The 20,627-nt window shown below is 44.7% G+C and overlaps 1 protein-coding gene across 6 annotated transcripts in view; it reads left to right on the top strand.

Annotated features, from left to right (window-relative positions):
• The window catches only part of fstl5 (follistatin-like 5), a 92,646-nt gene extending 72,323 nt beyond the window's left edge, over positions 1 to 20,323 (top strand). For all 6 annotated transcript variants that reach the window (XM_041072600.2, XM_029164621.3, XM_055512365.1 and 3 more), the window contains 6 exons: positions 6,803 to 6,829; positions 7,028 to 7,146; positions 10,266 to 10,415; positions 13,222 to 13,329; positions 14,471 to 14,595; positions 17,972 to 20,323. In XM_041072600.2, coding sequence (XP_040928534.1) covers positions 6,803 to 6,829; positions 7,028 to 7,146; positions 10,266 to 10,415; positions 13,222 to 13,329; positions 14,471 to 14,595; positions 17,972 to 18,674 — 1,232 coding nt within the window. In that variant the 3' untranslated portion in view covers positions 18,675 to 20,323. The remainder of the gene's footprint in view (positions 1 to 6,802; positions 6,830 to 7,027; positions 7,147 to 10,265; positions 10,416 to 13,221; positions 13,330 to 14,470; positions 14,596 to 17,971) is intronic.
• Positions 20,324 to 20,627: the final 304 nt, after the last annotated feature.

The raw sequence follows: 20,627 nt of genomic DNA, 5'->3' as shown, positions 1-20,627 counted from the left end.
TAAATCTGCAAGAGGGCAGTGGGTTGGAGTTTTGACCCTCTCTTGTCATTTGCATTATCTTGGCATTTGATTAGCCACTCCAGATGGACGGATATTCCTATTAGGCTCTCCAAGAAGAGGGCGGCTGGGTTACATTCCCTAGGAAAAGCGCCAGCTGTTGTCAATACCAGGCCAGGCTAAAACGACTGGGAGCGTCTGAAAGGCCCATGTACTGTATTATTGCCACGGTTGGTGTTAACACACACAATCAGGAACTAGTGCAGATGATTTTACTCAAGTGATTTGTTTCCTGTTAGTGGTTTTGCTGCACTGTATTATTAAGAGAAAAACAAAACGCAGATGAATTCATTTAGTGCAAACAGAGCGTTCATTTAGCTGCAGTTGATGATGTGGTGCTGTAACAGCATTATCCCCGTCTGCTCACACCCTGACGCTCCACGATCGCTTGCTCAGCTGGGATGCTGTCACATGTACCGTCACCCATAACATTCAGACATCCTGTGAAAATCACACTGAAATGATTTGTGAACATTTTTGCCTAAACCAAAATGAAATGGGAAATCAGCCTGATAAAATATTAAATATTGAACATGATAAGAAGTATATAATTAAGGACTTTTATCCATCTTACATAAAGTTACCTGTAGCAATTTGTTGATTTTTATTTTTGCTCTACTGTATATTTTCAAATGGTCTTAAAAACATTAATTAATGTCTTCATGTCTGTGGACTAAAGTTTAGATACAGTTAGTTCTTTTAAGGATATTATTAGAAATTATCAATACAGGTAAGACATGAAACAGGAAGTCATATACAATACAGTAAACACAGCAAACGCATCGCTAACGCCTAATGTTTACTGGGGTATAGGATTAAGAAGAGTGCAACATTTCCATCAATAAGTAATTTAGAGCATCTGTGTGTATAAATCAGTCATTCAGTTCCAGAGTATGAATCGTGAGCAGCCGCATTTGGCTTCATCTTCTGGCCAGAGCACCTCTCTAAAGTCACCATCCCAGTAAATACGTATGTAGGGCAGCATCTGCTTCCACATCCTGGTTTCAGGGGCGACTAAGGAGAAAGTGAAAGTTCTGACCTTCAGCACAGTCAATCAATCCTTAACATAGTTTACTCTTCTGACTTCAAGAGTCAGATTTTAATATTTTAACAAATTTTAAGAATAATTTTCAACTATTCAAGTATCAACAACTAAAATGGGTAAAACTTGCTTGTGTCTAGTATTTATGTAACCTACAATGTTCTCACCGGTCATTGTTTCATCACAGGACACGTGTCCCTAAAACATATAAACACCTTGTTTTAAACAAAGAAGTGTGTTCTGATTTTTAGAAACTGTGTTTAGTCCTCATAAACGCAGCCTTTTTGTCTGCAGGCCGACGTGGCATTTGACTTGGCAGTGAGAGAATCAATCAACCCTACTCTGATCCACGAGGAGTTAAGATGCTGGTGGGCATGTTGTGCCTCCAGACGATCCAGGCTTTAAACACAAACCATTTAAAATAGGAAGATTTAAAGTGCACAATGTGATTATGCTGTTTGTGAAATTTGACTTTGTTGATCTTATTCTATTAAATCATTGTGTTAATGTACCTCAAGGTTTCCCACTCAAACACCTAAGAGGGGTGTTGAATAGCTACGAGAGTCAGTTGCCAAAGGGATGAATGAAGTATTAAGCATGAGATGAACTAAAAAAATGGGATTTGATGAGGGAGCCGTAAGTGATCTGCATTAGATGAATCCGCCACCGAGGAGCTTTAAGGTCAAAGCCTTCTCTTCACATGCACAACACCAAAGTGAATTGTTTTTCTCTCAAATTTGTCCAAGTGCTTCGGTGTTTGGAAAAACCTGACTAGTCACAGCTCTGAGATCTCTTTAACAGCGTCTGTCACCAGCAGGCAGAGCATCATCCATCTCTGACAGCCTGCCGCTAAACTGGCATAAATATCTGCCTTTCGCAATGTGCCAATTATTTCTGCAGTGTCAGGATCGGCGAGGCTCAGTCTCGCACTTTGTTTGCGCCTCAATGCTGCAAGCGTCGTACAGCAGGTAGAGGCTCATGCTCCTGCCCTTTGCAGCTGAAGTGCCCTTACGTTCCGAACCGGCAACTTCTAATTATTAATTTATTAATTTAATTAGAAGTGAGGGAGAAGGTCGGTCTCCTTACATGCTGTTCAGAGGAGTAAGAAATCACCGAGTCAAGTATCGAGTCACAGGGGTGTCAACAAACTCAGTTCAGTAATAATGTGACTGAGTAGTAAGTGTTTAAAAGGCCTTTAAGATGCAACATACTGTATACACAAATTGTCGAGAACGACATTTAGTTTGTGCTCCCAACATTAACCTTGAACCCTTCGAGGCTACTTTATGATTTATGGGATGTTGTAGTGCTTGTGGTGTAATGCTTTGAACACACAACTACATTACTTTGTATCCAATGGCAGTCATGAGCCTTATAATAATGGCTTAGAACAGTAGTTGGCTGAGGTGAGATTTTTTATTGGATGCAAATCGTTAGCACCCTGTAAAACAGGAACATAAGCAGAAACGGGGGCGTTTTATTTATCTGCTAACTTTGAGACCAACATGTGAATCCTGACGTGTGAACATTCAGACGCTAGTTTTTCTGGCTTTTTATGGGTGTGTTCAATGAACAACAGCATAAGTTTGTTTTATTAGCTCAGAAATATTATTTTACTTTATATACCATATATATTGGATTTCCTGCATGACCAAATGATGCACGTATAACTTTCTTCTCTCCTCTTGACACTGGCAAACACTTAATATTTGTTTGCGAAGTTACAGTATCACATTATATAAGGGTTAAACGCTCCAAACTTTCTGAAAAGTCGTGAGTCTCTGATAAACAACACTCCCACCTCCCTCAAATACAGTTTCCAATTTCATCCTAATAAATTCTTTATTACCCTGCACCTTTAAAAAGCCTTTATTGTTTCTGCTTAATGGGCTGTGCTATTTTTGCTCCGTGGCGCCTCCGTGTCCCTATCTCTACATACCGTCCTTATTTCTGTTTCTCAGTGTTTGAGAACCATTTTTCCAGTTTGCATGCTTTTGTTCCAATCAAACATAGCACTGGTTTATTTCACAGATACAGGCAGATCGGAAGATCTAATCAGTGGAATCCGCTGGTGAAGTGATTGGTTGGAACAAAGGCCTGCAATCTCCCGGGCCTCGATGGCACCGAGAGGGAACCACCGCTCACACAAAAGTGCCTTTATTACACGTTGTCCTCCATGCTGTCCGCGCCATATTCTCTGAATAGAGAAGATCAGCTTGTGTCAAAACTAGCACCCGTGTTTTCATCAGCGGTGTCCCTCCCCATCGCAGCGGGCTTTCACAGAGTGTCGGACACGCTGTCAGCAACAAAGAGCTCTGACCGGCAGCCACTGCCTGGCGACACAGTTTCATGCTGAAGCATTTGTCAATTGTGAAATGAATATTTTAAGTCCAGTGGAAAGTTTAAGTGCCTTTAAACCAAACGTTTGAATGTTCCTATACAGTATATAGTGTTTAAAATATGTTTAATGACAAATGTTGATTTTTTGCATCAGTTAACCAGCACAAAGAATATTGTAGCAGCCCCCAGGCTTGGGATGCTGGGCAAAGTGGAGCTAAAGCTAACTAAGTGGTGCAGCTAAAGCTACAGTAGTGGCTACAGCTACTGTACATTAAAGCTAACTAAGTGGCGCATCTAAAGCTAGCGGCTATGGCTACATTAAGGCTAGCTACGCGGTGCAGATAAAGCTACGCAGCTGCAGCTACATTCTCAGGGAGAGTGGGCTGCTAAAATAGAATATACTGTAAAGCACAAACTCACTTATAAATATAACAATTCAAAATCCTGAGTGACACTGACAAATATTAAAATAAACAATTTTTACCCGAAAAAAATAGCTTTTAAATTTTAGAAAACAACAAAAAAAGTTTAGCCTTGAGTCCCATTCATTGCTTCAATTTTTGTTTGCCTCATCACGAGCAACGAGGGACATTTTATTATTCACACTTTAATGTTTCAAGCTCTTTTCAGTAACATTCACTTGTTCGAAACTCTCCAAGGATTTTTCTCCAAGGATTAATTCTTGTGAATACTTTTCCTCTTTAAGAGATGATACAGCCTTCAGTCTTCCACAGGCTTCCACCTTTGTTATTCCAAAAGCGTCTTCATTACATGTGACTGCTCTGTCAGGGACTTTCTGTTGGCATTAGTCCTCAGGTGCCTGCAAATATATTTAGCAGGGGGTTGCTGAATCCAACAATATTATACAATCCTACACAATGGAAATGTTAAAGCTTAAAAACCCGATCCACTACGGTAGATGTGCCTTTGTAGTGCACTGAAAATCAGGCCTGAAAGACTGAACCTACGTCACCACTTTAAATTAGACATTTACTACAGTATCTCTAAGTTGACATCACCCTCATCAATGTATTATTTTACCAATAAACCAATGTGTTTGAACCAGTGGCAGGTATAGTTCAGCATAGCAAGAAGGCTCACAGTAGCTCAGTCATATCACCACACCCTTTGTAGACAGAGAGGAATGATCCCTTCACTTTGACTGTTCTTCCCTGTGATCCTCCATGGGTCCACCTCACTCCCCACTCTGCTCTGCTCCTCTGCACAGCCTTTGGATACTAGCTGTCAACAGAGAAGTAATAATTCTGCATCTAATTATTGTAAAACCGTTCTGACTGTTAACGGGCTCTATCTCGTGATAGTAAAAAAATAAAACTAATCATCTCAGCATAAAACAATGCCACCAGGGGGCTTAGAGATGAGAGTGAGAGAAGAAACAGGGCAGAAATCTGGGACCACACGACAAGAAACCGAGAACCTACAAGCTGAATTAAATGATAGAGGCACCATTGATGAGAACTGATCTGGAGGTTTGCATCCTGTAGCTGAGACCTAGAGAAGGGGTCCTGAGGCATCTTTATGCGGGTGTGGATGTAAGTGGGTGTTGGCACGAAGATCCAAAATCCTACTGGCACAGCTACAAGAATGAAGATGCGCTGCTGTTGCTCTGAAGCGCAGGAAGAGACGACGACGGACGGAAATCTGAGCGACATCTTAGTCGTCGCAGCAGCATTTTATTCTGCCTCCTCAGAACAGATGTTGCAGTGAGTACTTTACCCAGTACACAGCTCTAGTTGCATCTGCCGTTGCTCTGTTTAAACAGTTTTGTGCATCTACCATAGTCTGCCAGGCCACTACACTGAGCACCACAGCCCATTTAGCCTACCGGCGCAGCAGTGTGCTTACGTACACAAAGTGAATTTATGTAACCTCGCTGAGGGGTAAAAGCAGCGAGTCCTGGTTGGCTGGTGAGCGTGGACGCTCCTGATGTTTGGAGCCCAGTGGAAACACAGTTATTACAGTCAGAAAGAGTGAACTCATCGCCTACAGTGGCAGCCAGCTTGTTTTGCTATATGGATGATGAAGTTGATGTATGGGCCCCTTGTATGCGCACAACAGCCACAGTCTTTCTGCCAAGTGATGAATAGCATCAATACTGTGGGCTATTGGAAAAGACCGGGCCACAGAAGATCTCATCTCAACTCGTCTTTTCCATTTTCTCCATTTTCCATTTTCGGCACACCTCAAATAAATTGTATTGTTTTCCTCTTCATTTCGTCCTTGCCTGCATCTCTTCTTTCTTCGTCCCTCTATTTATATAGCCACTTCTTTTGTGTAACTTTTAATGAGCTGAAAGGTATGCAAGAGCGCCCAAGAAACACTTGACAAAGCACTTTTGAAAGATTAAGGCTGACTTACGGCACAGTGGTGTCTAGTTGGCTTTGTCTCGTCCATTTTCTTCCTCTGCATCTGTCCACCCGAGCAAGAGGCTGTGGGAATGAGCATCGCAATAAAGGCGAGATTAGAATCGGATGTGAATTGAGCTGGAGATTGGTTTGTAGACTGAAAATTGAAGATGGGATGGAAGCGGAGGGAAGACCGGGGGACAGATGAACAATGAGAGAGAAGGTCACTGTTAAAAAGGCAGCGTGAGAGGATAGTAGTGCTGCTGGTGGGACAAAGGATAAAAATGATTGGTAGCAGAATATTCTTCGACTCTTGAACGACAAGTAACTGTATAATACCTCTGGATGTTCTTCTTATCCAATGTTTCCACACATACACTTTACACCCATCTTAATCTCCTCACAAATGTATATGCATCCTTTATCCCCGCTGCTTTCCCTCCCAGGAGTCTTGACCCAGCAGTCTCTGGGCCACCACACACAAAAAGGCACCTGCTCGACTCCACCAGAACCTGAAGAAGCTGGTGGAAAGTAAAGTCAATGGGACTGTAATATGTAAAACCTATCAATCAGATCAACCACAAGTCAACTGTATCTGTCTGATCACACAAGGTTTCCTTTGACAACCACCTGATCTGTACTGGCCCATCAAAGCACTGTATTATGTGGCTTCAGGTCATGTTTTATGATGTCATTCTCTCTCTACATCGTCATACTAGACTTATGTCATCAAAACACCTACAGTGTTTTACTGTACTTGTAGTCTGTTGACTGCACTCCATTTTCCAGTGTTTGGTATCAAATTATTTCCAAGGAGAGGGCTCCATCGATCCTTTGTTGCACAAGGTTTCACTGAGACAGTTTCCATAAAACTTTCATGTGGTCTGCTTCCCTCTTTGCCTCAATAGTTACTGTTTGGGTGTTAGCTCTCACAAAAGGACACTATTGATTCTTGCATTTATTTTCAACCAGCCTTTCCTCTTTTTCTCCCTCACAGTGGCAAACATTTTGTGGAGAGAAGAAGGTACGTCTAGACTGCTTGTGTCTCACTATAGCATTCATTAAGCAGAGGTAATTGAATTTCTGTAATAGGGTCACTGAACTGTGATGAGAGGGATTAAATGATTTGATGCACTGGAAACAGATAAGTGTTGTGGGCAAATATTCTGTGTGCAGTCTTCAATTACTCCAGACGTGAAACCGGACTGTTTTACTTTTGCAGGTCTTGGCATCGGCAACATGTTCTATGTGTTTTATGAAGACGGCATCAAGGTCATCCAGCCAGTGGCCTGTGAGATACAACGGCACATTAAGCCCAGTGAGAAGCTCTTGGCTCTGCAGGTGAGTGCACTTTTACTTCCATCCACGGCTGCTTCAGGTACAACATGGCACCAAATGTCCAGTTGACAATGTGTTGTAAACTACAGAATACCACCTTTGTGGCTTGCATTTAGCCAATGCATAATTAACACCACCACCACAGTGAGGAAAAACCCTGTCTATGTTTGGCATCTGTGACCTTGTAAACTGGCGCATCACTTCCTGAACGAGAGGAGCGATCATCAAACAGCTCCCTGCAGAGGCTGCAGGTGCATGTTGTGGTGGAGGTGGAGCTGATTAAGTGCAGGCAGCAGTGATGATGCAGTGAGCGGCATAACTGATGAGTCTGTGAGTGAGACACGTCAATTGCATCCTGTGCAATGAGGTCGTCGTCTGCCAGAGCCGGTTAACGAAATACGAGCCAAACTCTGAACAATCAGGACACGCGCACATCGTTCTCATCCAGCTGTGTAATGATTTCATGTTCTCTTAAATTCCTCATTTAGAACATTTGGAATGCTGCACAGCCTTCGTCAGAACCAGAGATGTTGGACTCATTCATTCACTCATTGTATAATTTATTACTCACTGGACTTGACAAACTACATGTGTCCAGCAGCTTGACCTACTGAGCAGCTCCCTCAACTCAGTCATTAGCAGCCGGTGTGGTTCATAGTCAGATTCTCATTCGGAGGCAACTGAGTGAGAACGGGCTCAATGATCTGTAACCTGAGTGTTTTAGCCTGTACTATTTACAGTAGCAGTGTAACTGTCTCCATAGTACGTTAGAGAAGGAACTGGAATGAATGAATGAATGAATGAAGGCCGCAGGGAACGTCTGTTACAGTCAAATCACCTCCTCTTACTTCGAAACGTGTTTAATTCTTCCAACTCGTGAGCGGAAGCCAGACCCGTCCTCGAGGTTTCATTACATCTCTAGTTTCTCATCGTTCATGAGTGAAAATGAGTGTCTGTGTCCAAATCGTGTCTTTAATGAGTCACGTCACAGTTTCATGGTTTTAAAGGCGATGGAGTGTTTTTTAAGTGTTTTTTACATTACACTAATATTAATATTAGGAGGCTGCTTCCTGTGTCAGATCAACAGCAGCACCGTAGTACAATGAAACAGCGTCAAGAGGCCACCTTCTCACCAGGGTCTATTAATAAAAGATGTGTTTGATAAGACCACACAGAGTCTGGTTCTGCCTCTCAATGGACTCTTTACACACTCACTGAAGCCGTTACCCAGCAAAATATTCAAAGCAGCCGATAGATACCTGTTAGATTTACATGTGTTCTCGAATGGACGCTTTCTACCCAGATTCCTTCCATCCGAGCGCCCCGCGCTGATTGGATGGTTGTTATACATTAAGCGATGCCATGAATGCACAACAGTCGGCCAAGTGTTCTTCTGAGAGGTGTTTGTATTAGGATATCAATCACGGCAAGTGCTGCGATGCCTGTGTGCAGAGCGGTCTGGGGAGATTTGTGAGAGCGCGCGAGGCCGCTCACTGCATGGCGCTCACGTTTCCTGCATCGCAGAGGAAGCGTGATTGATTTGTTTATGGTAATCACGCAGCCAATCCAATATCCTGAACCACCGTAAAGAAGGCTCCACCGCGCTCCAAACAGCACTGAGGAAAACACTGCGACGCCCAGATGCAGTGAAGTTAGTCCAGCAAGTGCCTTCACTTTACCTGCCTCCTCCATCAACTGCACCTAAAACTCTCCGTTCCAGTTGTTTGTTCAAGTCGTCCATCAAGATGTTTGTTTAGCGGTTAAACAACGTGGACGCACAACGACAAACACTTTGGGTTAAATGAATCCGATTCTCTGTAAAAAGGTTGAATTTCAGCGATTGCGTATTTGTGTAAACACTCTAAAACAAGCACCTTGTCACGTGAGTCTGTTTTCAACTGAGACCTTGGAAAAAACACCTTAAGGAGAATGGAAGAGTGTTATTTTGTGCTCTCGCTGCTTCACTGGCTCCTAAAGTTTTCTCTCCACAAACACGGAGGCGCGTCACCAATTTATTATCACTGCAAATCATCCCGAGGTTCAGCCTGGGAATATTACTGTTACCCTTGTAAATGTCATCATCCACATTTCAACAAGTGTAAAGAGTCAAAATCCTTTTAAGCGGCATTTCACAGACTCTGCTTAACAAGTAGAATAGTTCCTGTGTGTCCTAGTTACAGTGAGGAGCTCAGCCATACTGTATGTACAGAGGAAGCACACAGCACCTTTTAGAAGCTCGCACTTATTTCATTATTTGCAAATGTGTGGTAATTCCACACATACAGACATATGGAATGATTAAAGCCACCTCCATTCACACCCTCGTGGGAATCAGATGGTTGTTTTCTCGCCCTGGAAGCAGCAAGTGAGATATTTACAGCCATGTAACAGTTTAGGTCTGCAAGGATTTAACAGGGTTCAGAGCCAATTACTGCATAAGTACTCGACTACAGGTGAAGGGATTTATGACTTTGAACGCTAGGATTTTTTTCTCCCCAGTTTCATGAAATCAAAGACGCCAGCGTTGGTAAAGGATATTTTGAATCCAGTAATCACGCATCGCTGTAACTCAGTTTAATACTATTGACTTGGCTTTCCAGAGAAAATACAGAGGGCAGAAGCGGCGGCTGCAGTAGATAAATTACTTTACATCAGAGTTTCTGCTACTGCCCCTCACCCCCGATGCACTTCCTTGAAGCCGAGCTTACCTAATAACCCAACTAAGAGAAGCTGGCATGTGGGGAGGCACCTGTCACCAAGCGCCTCCGCGGTTGTAAATATTGGAGGAACAGTTCACGCCACCGTGCCGGAGCCCTTCTTTCATCCTCACTGGCCAGAAGCTCTCCGAATAGTCCCACAGAGGCTGGAGCCGAGCACTGGGCACAGCCTGTGGGCTCAGGAAGCTCCACAGACAGGAGGGAAGAGCCAGCACTGGAGGCTGAAGCGCCGCAGATCATCTGCACGGACAAATAGGAGCCATTACTGAGATTCTGCAGGCGCCTGCAACGCTCATTCACCTAAAACTAGATGCACATAGCAGTTTTTAATGAGACGCATTTTCCAGTGGGATGAAAACAATTGCATGTGGACCACATTATGAGTGTGTGTTGGTTTCCTTGCAGGAGGAGGTGTGCCCCAGTCCACCAGGAGAGGCAGCTCAGAGATGCGTGTGGTCGTCGGCCGTCAACGTCAAGGACAAGTTTATTTATGTGACGCAGCCAACCTTGGACCGAGTGCTCGTCGTGGACATCCAGTCCCAGAAGGCTGTTCAGGTCATTTTCAGGCCGAATTAGAAAACCCAGGCAGACCTTTGTCTTGTTTTATCAGCGACACCAACACTTTATGACGGGAGTTAACACAAATACAAAGAGACAGAAAAAAAAAATACCAATAGAAGGAAAACATCTGCACCAGCAAATATCAAGGTTTTCGTCTTTTTAAAAAAAAAAAAAAACCTAAATGTTACTATATTGATTGAAGGCAGTTAGAGCCTTTAATAAATCATGAGGTGAGTTTGTTCTGACTGAATTTACTAAATTAAGAACAAATCTCCATTTTTATGCTACTTGCAACAGAGTTGGACACAATGCATCGCTCTTCATCCTGAAGCTCACTCGTCTTAAAGCACAGGACCACGCGCTCCAACTTTTTCTTCTCTGACTGCGTATGAACTTCAGCTCGTTCTTCAGATATGCCTGGACTTAAAATATTCTGCTTGAGTAATAATTTAGTAGGATACTAATACACAAGAGTGAGGCTGTGGTGTGCTAATGCCGGCTCTGGTGAGCCTCAGTCGTGGGCAGAGGCTGCATGAAACTTGTATAACTGCTGCTGGATTTCGATCGCGTCTGAATGTAAACAACACAGGCCAATATTTACATTACATGAGCTCTTCTATACAGCAGCAGTCATGTAACCGATCACCCATGACTACTGATGGCTCTGTCTCTTTATGTGCATTATATTCCATATGGTAAACAAACCGATGTTAACAGGTGTCCTTCTACAAAACCCAACGTCCAGGAGAATAGTCCAATTATCCCAATTTATACCGTTTTTCATCATTCAGTGCAAACTGCAGTTCACCTGAGACTAAATTGCATCAATATGCTTCAACCACGTTTATATTTGCTTCTGTTTCCTCAGTTCTGATGCAAGGTGTGACTTTACGACAGTATTTGGTCCAAGCTGCAACACATGGGCTCTTCTGTTAGATAACAGACGCCTAATCTCTCCTCATGCGTCGCATCAGAACGGAGGAAAAACACTTCTCAGGTTTCTCTTTAACTGTTGCTTTCATCTAATAACGGTGCCTGTACAGCAGTTAGATGAAATGTGATTCATCGCGATTTGGTGGTCGCTGTGCAATAATCAGGCTTCCATTCAATACGGATTTTATATTCAGAAATCCTCATTATGCATTTCTTGATACTCTGTTCTAACTGCAGTCAAACTCCGGTAGTCCAGCAGATTGAAGGGCCTCGTATCCTATTCTGCGTTTGAGCCGACGCCTCACCAAGAATTCACACACACTCTTCCACTAGCGCTGATATTTTTAAAGCTGCTTTTTCAGCTTTAAGATCCACTATTTCAAGCGGCAACCTCTGCCCCGACCCTTTTCATCCACACTGCCACTGTCAAGACCGACACTTAACCTTCACATCGACGTGGCGACCGTGCGACCTCCAACCTGGGAAGCCTTTACACAAACCCAGCATCGTTCCACAGAGACCATACGAGAGGCCATCTATCACCTCACATTTATTTCCCACACAGAATTTCATTTTTGCAAGACTGGCTAAGGAAATCACACAATTCAGCACAGCACTGAGCTTAGTCATGGACATTAGTGGGGCTTTAGTGCGTGGGGCTGAACCAGGGTTGCTTAGATCCCTGCAGATGTTTCTGACACTGACGGCTGTTTACATGTCGCCAGTCTCTCGGGGACCTGTCAGTAAACAGGTTGTCGTCCCAGAGACTGTCACAAGCTCATTATTCAGGCGCCTGGAGGTTTAGCTTCATTGCATTATATTAGCGGTTGTTAATTAACCACCTGAACCCATCCCCTGTCTCCAACAGTGAGCGAGTTTTGGTTTCGGTTCCCCTGCTTTCCGTTTTCCCGTCGAAATAACATCATTGATGTGTTTAATCGTTAAAGAGCAAATTGCATTTTGAAATCTCTAACCGAATGAACGAGGATGTTTTAATGAGCAGATTGTATTTCGCGTGTTTGAGCAAATTATTTGCAGAGCGCACAGAGACGAGCGTTTGAAGCCGCCGCGCCGCGCGCGTCTCTGACACATCGCGCACGCAGCTGAAGTTACGGGAGCATATTGCGCGAGGATCTCGATAATCTTCCTCAGCCAGAAAAGTTGTCAGCGACACGCAAAAGAACAACACCAACACCTGTTTCCTCCGATGACTACACGCTCAGAGATTAGTTAGGATTCAACCCATCTTATTTGCAATTACCCTCTTAGGAGGTGTTTACTCTCAGTGAAACAATGTACATTGTGCTTAGGCAAACAACACTATTATAGCTGCATAGCAAAACAAATACTGCAATCATAGTGGGAATGCAAGATTGCAATAATTTTCATGAAAAAAGGTAATTGCCTTCTCTTGCTGTCAGTGAGAGTGGACTTCCTCGCCTCTATTTGCCGTTTCCTGTGAGCGAGCCGGCCGTCTGCAGACGCCTGGGCCTAATGCAGGAGACGTGTGACTCAGCTATTGTTCCAACTTAGACATGTGCCACCGCGTGCCATAGAACAGATTAAGACCCAAAGCAATTACCTCTGTGTGGTAAAGCAATTGTGTCTGTCACCACTTGATTTGAAATGTAGCTCGATGCCAAAAACGCAGCGTGCATAAAAGCACACATCTAGTCCCACTTTGGTAAAAGGCGGCTCCCGTCAGCCCACGAGGCATTAGTCTGCTGGAAAACATGTTCGCGAGCGTCGTCTCAACATATATTAAAGCAGGATGTCTTCAAAAGCAAAGTGGACATTGCCTTGAACTGTTATTGTGTGGCCCTGCTGCGTTCAAAGGCTCACCGGCCTTTGCTTTTTGTCCCTTCAGACGGTCAGCACCGACCCCTATCCTGTGAAGCTGCACTATGACAAATCTCACGATCAGGTGTGGCTGCTCAGCTGGGGCGACATGGAGCAGAACTTCCCCACTCTGCAGGTAGGTCCACGGCCCGGAAGCTCAGGGTTTGTCTTCGGCCGATGTCCCCAATGACTGTAAGTTCTGTGTGAAATGATTCGTCACAACTGCTTAAATGAGAATTGCGCCAGTTTGTCCCGTTCCTCTGCTTTTCCAATATGAAAGGAACAGCATTAATCACGACGGCCTCTCTGGGACTTTCTGTCGGAGATTTGTTTGTCTTTCCTGATGAGGAGCAATTAATAGTCGCTTACAGTGCAGCGTGTAATTATGTGGACAGACACATTTTCAATAGTCGAACTGTGAGCTGCACAGAGTTTCAGTTCTAATTCTAAAAGACGTCACATCTGTAGTTAATGGGATACTGAATTATTCAGTAATAATAATACTGAATGACAAAATAGAATATTAATGCTATTTACTACGGTAATTAAGTCATTTTCAAGCAAACAAACAGGATGTTGTTTGTTTAATAAGACTCTGTTGTTTCTTTGTTGTCTAATAAGAAGAAGAAAATGTTTAGCGTCACCTCCACACTTTTTGTAAAAAAATGTGAGTCTATGTTTCCGACGGTCGGTTTTGTAGGTCTGTCAATTATGCTACGAAATGCAAATATCCTCCCTTAGTTCAATGACTTTACCAGTGGAGTTGGAACATGTGGCCATAATCTGAGTACTGTACTATTCACCAGCTACGGTACACAGATTCCATTTTATTGGCTTTAAACCTAAGACGTAAGCTTATTTTGCAGTAGTGTATTTTCATTTCTCTCATGTCTGTTTGGAATCATCTTCATTCCGCTCGAGTCCCGAGCGCTTCCGCTTGAAAATCCTGCTCATCATCGCCTGCACAGAAACGCCGGGTTTGGTCTGTGGCAATTTGCTTTGTGCAGCGTGCACAATCAAAGCGGAGTGCCTGCACACGACTGCACGCTCCCATGCATGCACAAGGAGCCCACAGAGGAGGCTCCAGTTACTGTAGCGGCGCACAGGCCAGCAACATGTTCTGAATGATGCTCTTCTAAATGAATCACCGTCTAAAAATAAAACCAGGACTTGTTCTCTGTTGTTTGGAACGAAAGGGCTAAATAAGGGGAAGCAGCAGCGTTTGCATCAGGCTGGTGGTTGAAAACTCGCCCCTCTCTCTCTCTGCTCTTGACCAGGTGATCAACCAGGCCAGCGGACGCGTGTCCCACCACACGGTCCACACGCAGCCGGTCGGCCGGCGCTTCGACAGGGTGGACGACTTCTTCATCCCTGCCTCCAGCCTCATCGTTGGCCACGTCAGGTAGGTCCGGCGTGATCCGAGGACTCTTTTTGCTTGAGCTTGTTGAATTTATTATTCTTAGTGTTATATATTCTACATATTATCATATGACATATTGTACTGTCAGACAGTCGGCTACAGTAGGAGCAAAGTAATATTTTAAGTTAAACACCAAACGTGTGCACACGTGACGTTACCTGGTACCAGTGGTACCCGTCCGTTTCCCCTTTGATGCTCAGTTGACATGGAGCTCTGATCCGAGTTTGATCGCTTGCCTTTCACCCGCTCCGCCACTGAGACAAGGGCAGCCGGTGTAATTGCGTTGCTAGGTGGTTAAATGACCAGCGCTCGGATCGAGCGGCCTTAACCGAGCTTGACCTCATTTTGTGCGCTCTGCAGGTTTAGTGCTTCCCTTTAAACAGAGAGGTTCTTCACATGCAAAGGGAATTAGATGTTTAGACCTGCTGAGCCTCTCCGCGCGTGGAACCGTCAAAGAGGCCGGTTCTGCCGCTGATTAACACTCGTCAAACACACTTGGACCAGGGTTCCTTATTCAAAGCGTCCTCACAAAGATCAAGTGCTGTGTAAATCAGTGGCACAGCTGTAATTAGATCCACAGAGATCTTCAGGGGTGATGGTGAGAGAGTGGCTGCATCTTTTTCCCTTTTACAACGTTGTATTTGACAATTGCCGTCATTACCGGCTGTAATATTTGATGCTCCCGCATTTACAGCCGAGTTGTGTAACTTCACTTCTAAACAATCACCTGTTAACAGTAGACAGCTCCTCTTTCACAGCCACTTTAAACAGTTTTTTTTTTTTTTTCCACAGCTGGTGAAATGCACGTTGATGTCTTTGCATCACTTGTTTCGCTGACTAATGGTGCAGATTCACTCACGGAACGCAGAAAAAGCTGCAGATTCCGCGCATCGCTGTTGGCATTTTAAAAATGAATCCGTAAATTATTCAAGTCACCGTTTCACAGAAGGGTTTGACTGCGCTGTGCTTTTTTCAGATGCGACCGTCTGACCTGTAGAGTCCTTGGTCCTCAAAGCGCAGTTTGAACATACGCAGTGGAAACTCACGAGCTGCACGTCCGCTTGTTTCGTTTGTTTAGCACAAATTAGCCAACGCTACAATGGCCGTCACCTCTGGCTCTGATTTATTTTAGGCATTCACACCGTCGTATGGATTAGTGGATCTCGCAGCATGAGCGGCGCGTGAGCAGCCGACATATGTTCAGCAGTGTCACTTTAATGACTGGGGATTCCCTCGGCAGCTCCTATGAGGCAGCGGGAACGTCTGGGGGCCGTCATTCATTAGCGCCATCGACTTCTGTACAGTGGCTGAACTCTGCATGTCAGCAATAAAAACAAAAACATCCTTTATGCCCACATATCGCCGCCTGCAGCTCGGAGCGGCTGCGCCTGTTTGTCACTAATGTCTGATCATTTCACCGGCTGCCTTTGGGCTCAACGAGCTGAGTGAGATGTTTTGCGTTGGACGATGGGATAACGCGAACTGCTGCGCTGCGGATATCTTTCATTGCGGAGCAGTCATTGTTCTCTGTTGGTGGAGTCGGAGCCTCGGGAGCTTTAGCGGAGCTGCGGAGTAAACATTATTTAGTAGTCGAGTGTTCGGACCGTCGCGTTTTTAAACTGAAAATATTGACACGAAGATGAGACGACAGAATCTCCAGCTTCAGCTGAGCATCACCCCGTCGAGCAGAACCAGGGGGAATCTTTAATACATTAATCACTGGTACAAATGACAGACAGCAGCTGTCAATTTGGCTTAGAGCAGCGTGGATCTGCCAACCAAGCAGCCCAGCTGTGCTCACGTTCAAGCAAGGCCAAACAACCCGCGCCCGTTCATTCATTACACAGGACACAAAGCTCCCCGTCGGCAGGATGAATTCACCAGCGCCCGTTAGCCTCCAAGCGTGCGTGCGCTACCTATTGATTTGTCACAAGAGCTAGAATTTTGGATACAATCACGGGAAAACAATCTCGGCAGCGTTCGGCAGCCAGAGTGGCACGAGTGGCCTGGAAATCATCATCTCGCTCCGAAGGCGAGCGGATTCTCAGGTTTATTCTGCACAGCACTGCTGCAACAAGGAATACATCAGGTTTGGTTGGCAGCGAAACATCAGTGGGTCTAGACGTGGCTGTGGCAGAGCTCAGCGAGTGTGTTACAACAAGCAAATAAAAAGAAGGAAATGTGGTCAATCAGCCTAGACTCTACTGTACCACAGCATTAATACAAACCCCGAGCAGAAAACAAGAGCAGCTGAGCGTCTAATCTGATAAACCGTGGACAAGTTCAGCTTTACTGCGCTCATAACCCTTCTCTGTCTGCAGGTAGCCACAAAACATGAAATAGTACTGCAATAATATTAGAACACATTTACTGCACCTCATAGCGGAGTATTTGACAGTGGCCATGTGGGGAATGAGAGTCTGAGAGCTGCAACCCATCTGACCAAAATGTCCTATTCTCCACTACGCCGTCCAAAATAAACGCTCCAAAAGAGGAATCCAGCCAAAAATGTAGCTGAAATCAAACGTAAACCAACCAAATCACAGGCAGCGTGCATATATTAGCGCTGAGTGAGTGAAGCGATCGAGGGCACCTGCTGGAGCTGCCTGACCCAGCCGAGCCTCCGCCCGGACCTTGCACACTTGCCTATCTGGGGATCATTGATTCCCTTGACAGAGATGATAATGGGCCCCTTGGCTTTCAAACAGCCATTTTCTGCTCACAGGTACAGATAGATTGGTGCTAAAACGGCATAAAAGGTGAATGATGACAAGCTTGAAGTGCCTGCCAGCATCAATCAGCCCGTATTCACATTTAATCGCGGCCCGTCAGCTCGGTGCATATTCTGCAGCTGTTAAAATACAATCTGCTATTAAGACGTTCTCTACGTTTCTGTAGAAGGGAACATTTCCACTGACCCGTGCCCACACCAGTCTGCTACCACTCCATTACAGAGTCGAGTATGGATGACGCTGTGCTGCCAACGTGAAGATTGTCAGGGACCGTAATTTGGCCGCTGCAGTGGTTTAATGGACATTTTAATATTTCCCCCTGTTCAACAAATTTCACACAGTAATTACATAATACTGGGGTTTGCATTTCTTATATCAGGTAGCTGTAAAGTTATCACACGCTGTTTAAATTTTATTAGCCCTTGTAAGAAAAGGAATCACAAACCTCTTCCCCTAAGCTACAGTACCAGGCCACCTTCACTCATTAGACACATCCGGTGGGAAACTGTGCTGATCTGACTGGAAGCTGCTCGCCTGCCGCTGTAAATATTCCATAACTTAGGGTTTACAAGACAAAATTTGATATTGACTGAATCTTTAGTTTTCCTTTTTTTCTCTCTCTTCAGATTTGGCCTCATTCTTCATCGAAATGAGCCTGTCCTCCACAAGATCGACCTGGAGACGACGTCCTACGTGAAAAACATCAGCTTACGGGAGTATAACTGCATCCCCAAGTCCGTGGCCTACACCCATCTTGGAGGCTACTACTTCGTCAACTGCAGGCCCGACTCAACTGGCGCCACCCAGCCGCAGCTCATCCTCGACAGCGTCACCAACAGCGTCATCGGGCAAAACGGCGACGTCACTGGAACGCCTTACGTGTCTCCGGACGGCCATTACCTGGTCACCGTCGACGACAGCGACGGCCTGATGAGAATCCAGACCATCTCGGATCAGGGACAGATCGACGAGCCCTTTGACATTCACACCAACCTCCACCTGTCCGACCTGGCCTTCCAGCGCTCCTTCACTGAGGTCCACCAGTACAACGTGTTTGGCAGCTCCGGACGCCAGACTGACGCTCTGTTCGTGGAGCTGAGCACCGGCAAAGTCAAGATGATCAAGAGCTTGAAAGAGGCCACCAAGTCGTTCGAATGGCCGTGGAGCAGTAGGAACAGGGTGATGGAGGGCAGCGGGATGTTCGGACAGTACCTCATGACCCCATCCAGGGAGTCGCTCTTCATCCTGGACGGACGACTGAACAAGCTCAACTGTGAGATCACCGACGTCCTGAAAGGCAACGTGGTGGTGTGGGTCGGAGAGTCTTAGGTCCCGACGCCAGGACCCAGTGGGCTTTGTTTTCCTTCAGAGGTACTATTGCACTGAATTCTGTTGCAGATTCTTTAATTTTGTGGGAGCGCGATAGTGAAGACAGATTCAGAAACCAAATTGTCCATTCGTACGTCCATTGGATGAAGAAGGATCATCCAAAAAGAAAGTGAGGGAGTAATTGATAGATATCGTCTTAACAGACAAGTTTGTTTCTTTTTCCGCTGGGTGGCTTGTCTTTGTCAACAAGTTGCTTGCTGGTAACATTTTTCAGGAATATTACTATGAACCCGTAAATACATTCTGTAAAACTCTACATTACGATTCACCGTCGGTTGTATCCAGTGTGTGGGAATCTCTAAACTAAACTAATTACATGTTAATTGGCAGAAATTGACCATGTACATGTCCAGATTTACTGTGATTTAAGTTTTTTTTTTTCATCCCAAACTTTTCCTGTGCCTTCAAGGAAAATTTCCCTTCATCAGAGGAATTAGCGTAATTATTCCCAGTGTGAATGCAGACTACACCTCTTCCCTCGACCCCGACATTCGTGGTGAGCGTGGTCCCAAATCCACCGCTCTTGTCTACGCAGCCAACTCAGTCTAATTAAAACGAGCCCTTGCTGTGATCCCATCATGTTTGAAGTGAAGACTGAGAGACTGAGTAGTTCATTATGACTGTGAGCTCTGTAACCTTTGATCTGAAATTATAACCAGCATCGAAAGGTTTTGACTGTTTTTTTTTCCTCCTTTTTAGTCCAAAGCAGAAATTGGAAGTCGGTGGCGATGTTAGTGAAACTGTACCAGCTTTATACAATACACATTGTGAAATTTAAGTATCAAACCTTAGGAATGAGTCAATAGAGCACTTGTGTGTGAAGAAAATCATAACTTAAGTAAAAAACTCAAAAAACAAAGCAGCGTCGTAGAGTAAAATAGAAGGAAGTGTGGGAACATCCTGCTCATGTTTCTAGTGGGTGTTGTGAAGTCTTAACGGTGAGCTAGCACGCTGGGGGGTGGGGGAGTGGTGGTCGTAGTGAGTAGAGGGCCTTCGAGGACGCGAGTAACCACCTGTTCTGAACGCTCCTGCAGTAGATTCGTAGCTGGAGTCTGTTTCCTAGCTGGACACATTTCTATGCATTCTCACCCCGGCACTCTTGCGACGCTGAATCACACTGGGCGACCGCATCTTACAGTTACTACGGACCTTCGGCGTGTACAGACGATGACGTTTCGTCTTTCCTGTTGATTCCCGCTCTTATTTTAGTGTTTAAGTTCCTCCTTTCGCCGTCGTCACATTCTCCAGCCTTTAAACCGGACTGTACTGCTGATGATGACCTCTGACCTTTCTCTCTCTCTGTGTCCTGTACATAGCGGCTGCCTGTGACTCCATTACTTCCCCATTAATGTACAGATTGCTGCAGGTTCTGTTTACTTTCTGCCCAGCCAATCAGCACACTCCTTTTTAAGAATTGAAAACACACTCGGCATTATTCACATCCTGTACACGAGCGCATTGTGATCACAAACACTGCTTTTGTCTCCACATAGCCATGTCCTGTATGTTCCTTCATGTGATTGTTATTTATATATAGAAACACATGCTCGTCATTTTACCTAACAATAAACTATACCATGAAAACAAGAGTGTTGACTCCGTTCCTCATTAAAACTCACTACAGCTGCTGATTCACAGACAATCACGCACCAGCAGGTTTTCTGTAGGAGCCTAAACAGACTATTGCCAATTAATTTACAACATACGCCACAAAAACAGGGCGAAGCTTCCAAAAGCTCCTCACTTTTCAGCACAGCGTATTATTACAATTACACACGAAAAAGACTTATGACAAAATAATAATTTAGTCCTTTCTGGTCAGTATTTCTAGTCCATGATGTTCTGGACTTTGATTTGAGATGGATGTGACTCAGCTGCTGCCTGAAGCCGAAA

Source organism: Betta splendens, chromosome 10 (genome assembly GCF_900634795.4).
Source record: "Betta splendens chromosome 10, fBetSpl5.4, whole genome shotgun sequence".
NCBI classification, from domain to species: Eukaryota; Metazoa; Chordata; class Actinopteri; order Anabantiformes; family Osphronemidae; genus Betta; species Betta splendens.
Note: the sequence above shows the minus strand (reverse complement) of the source record. Positions and strands in the feature narration are given on the sequence as shown.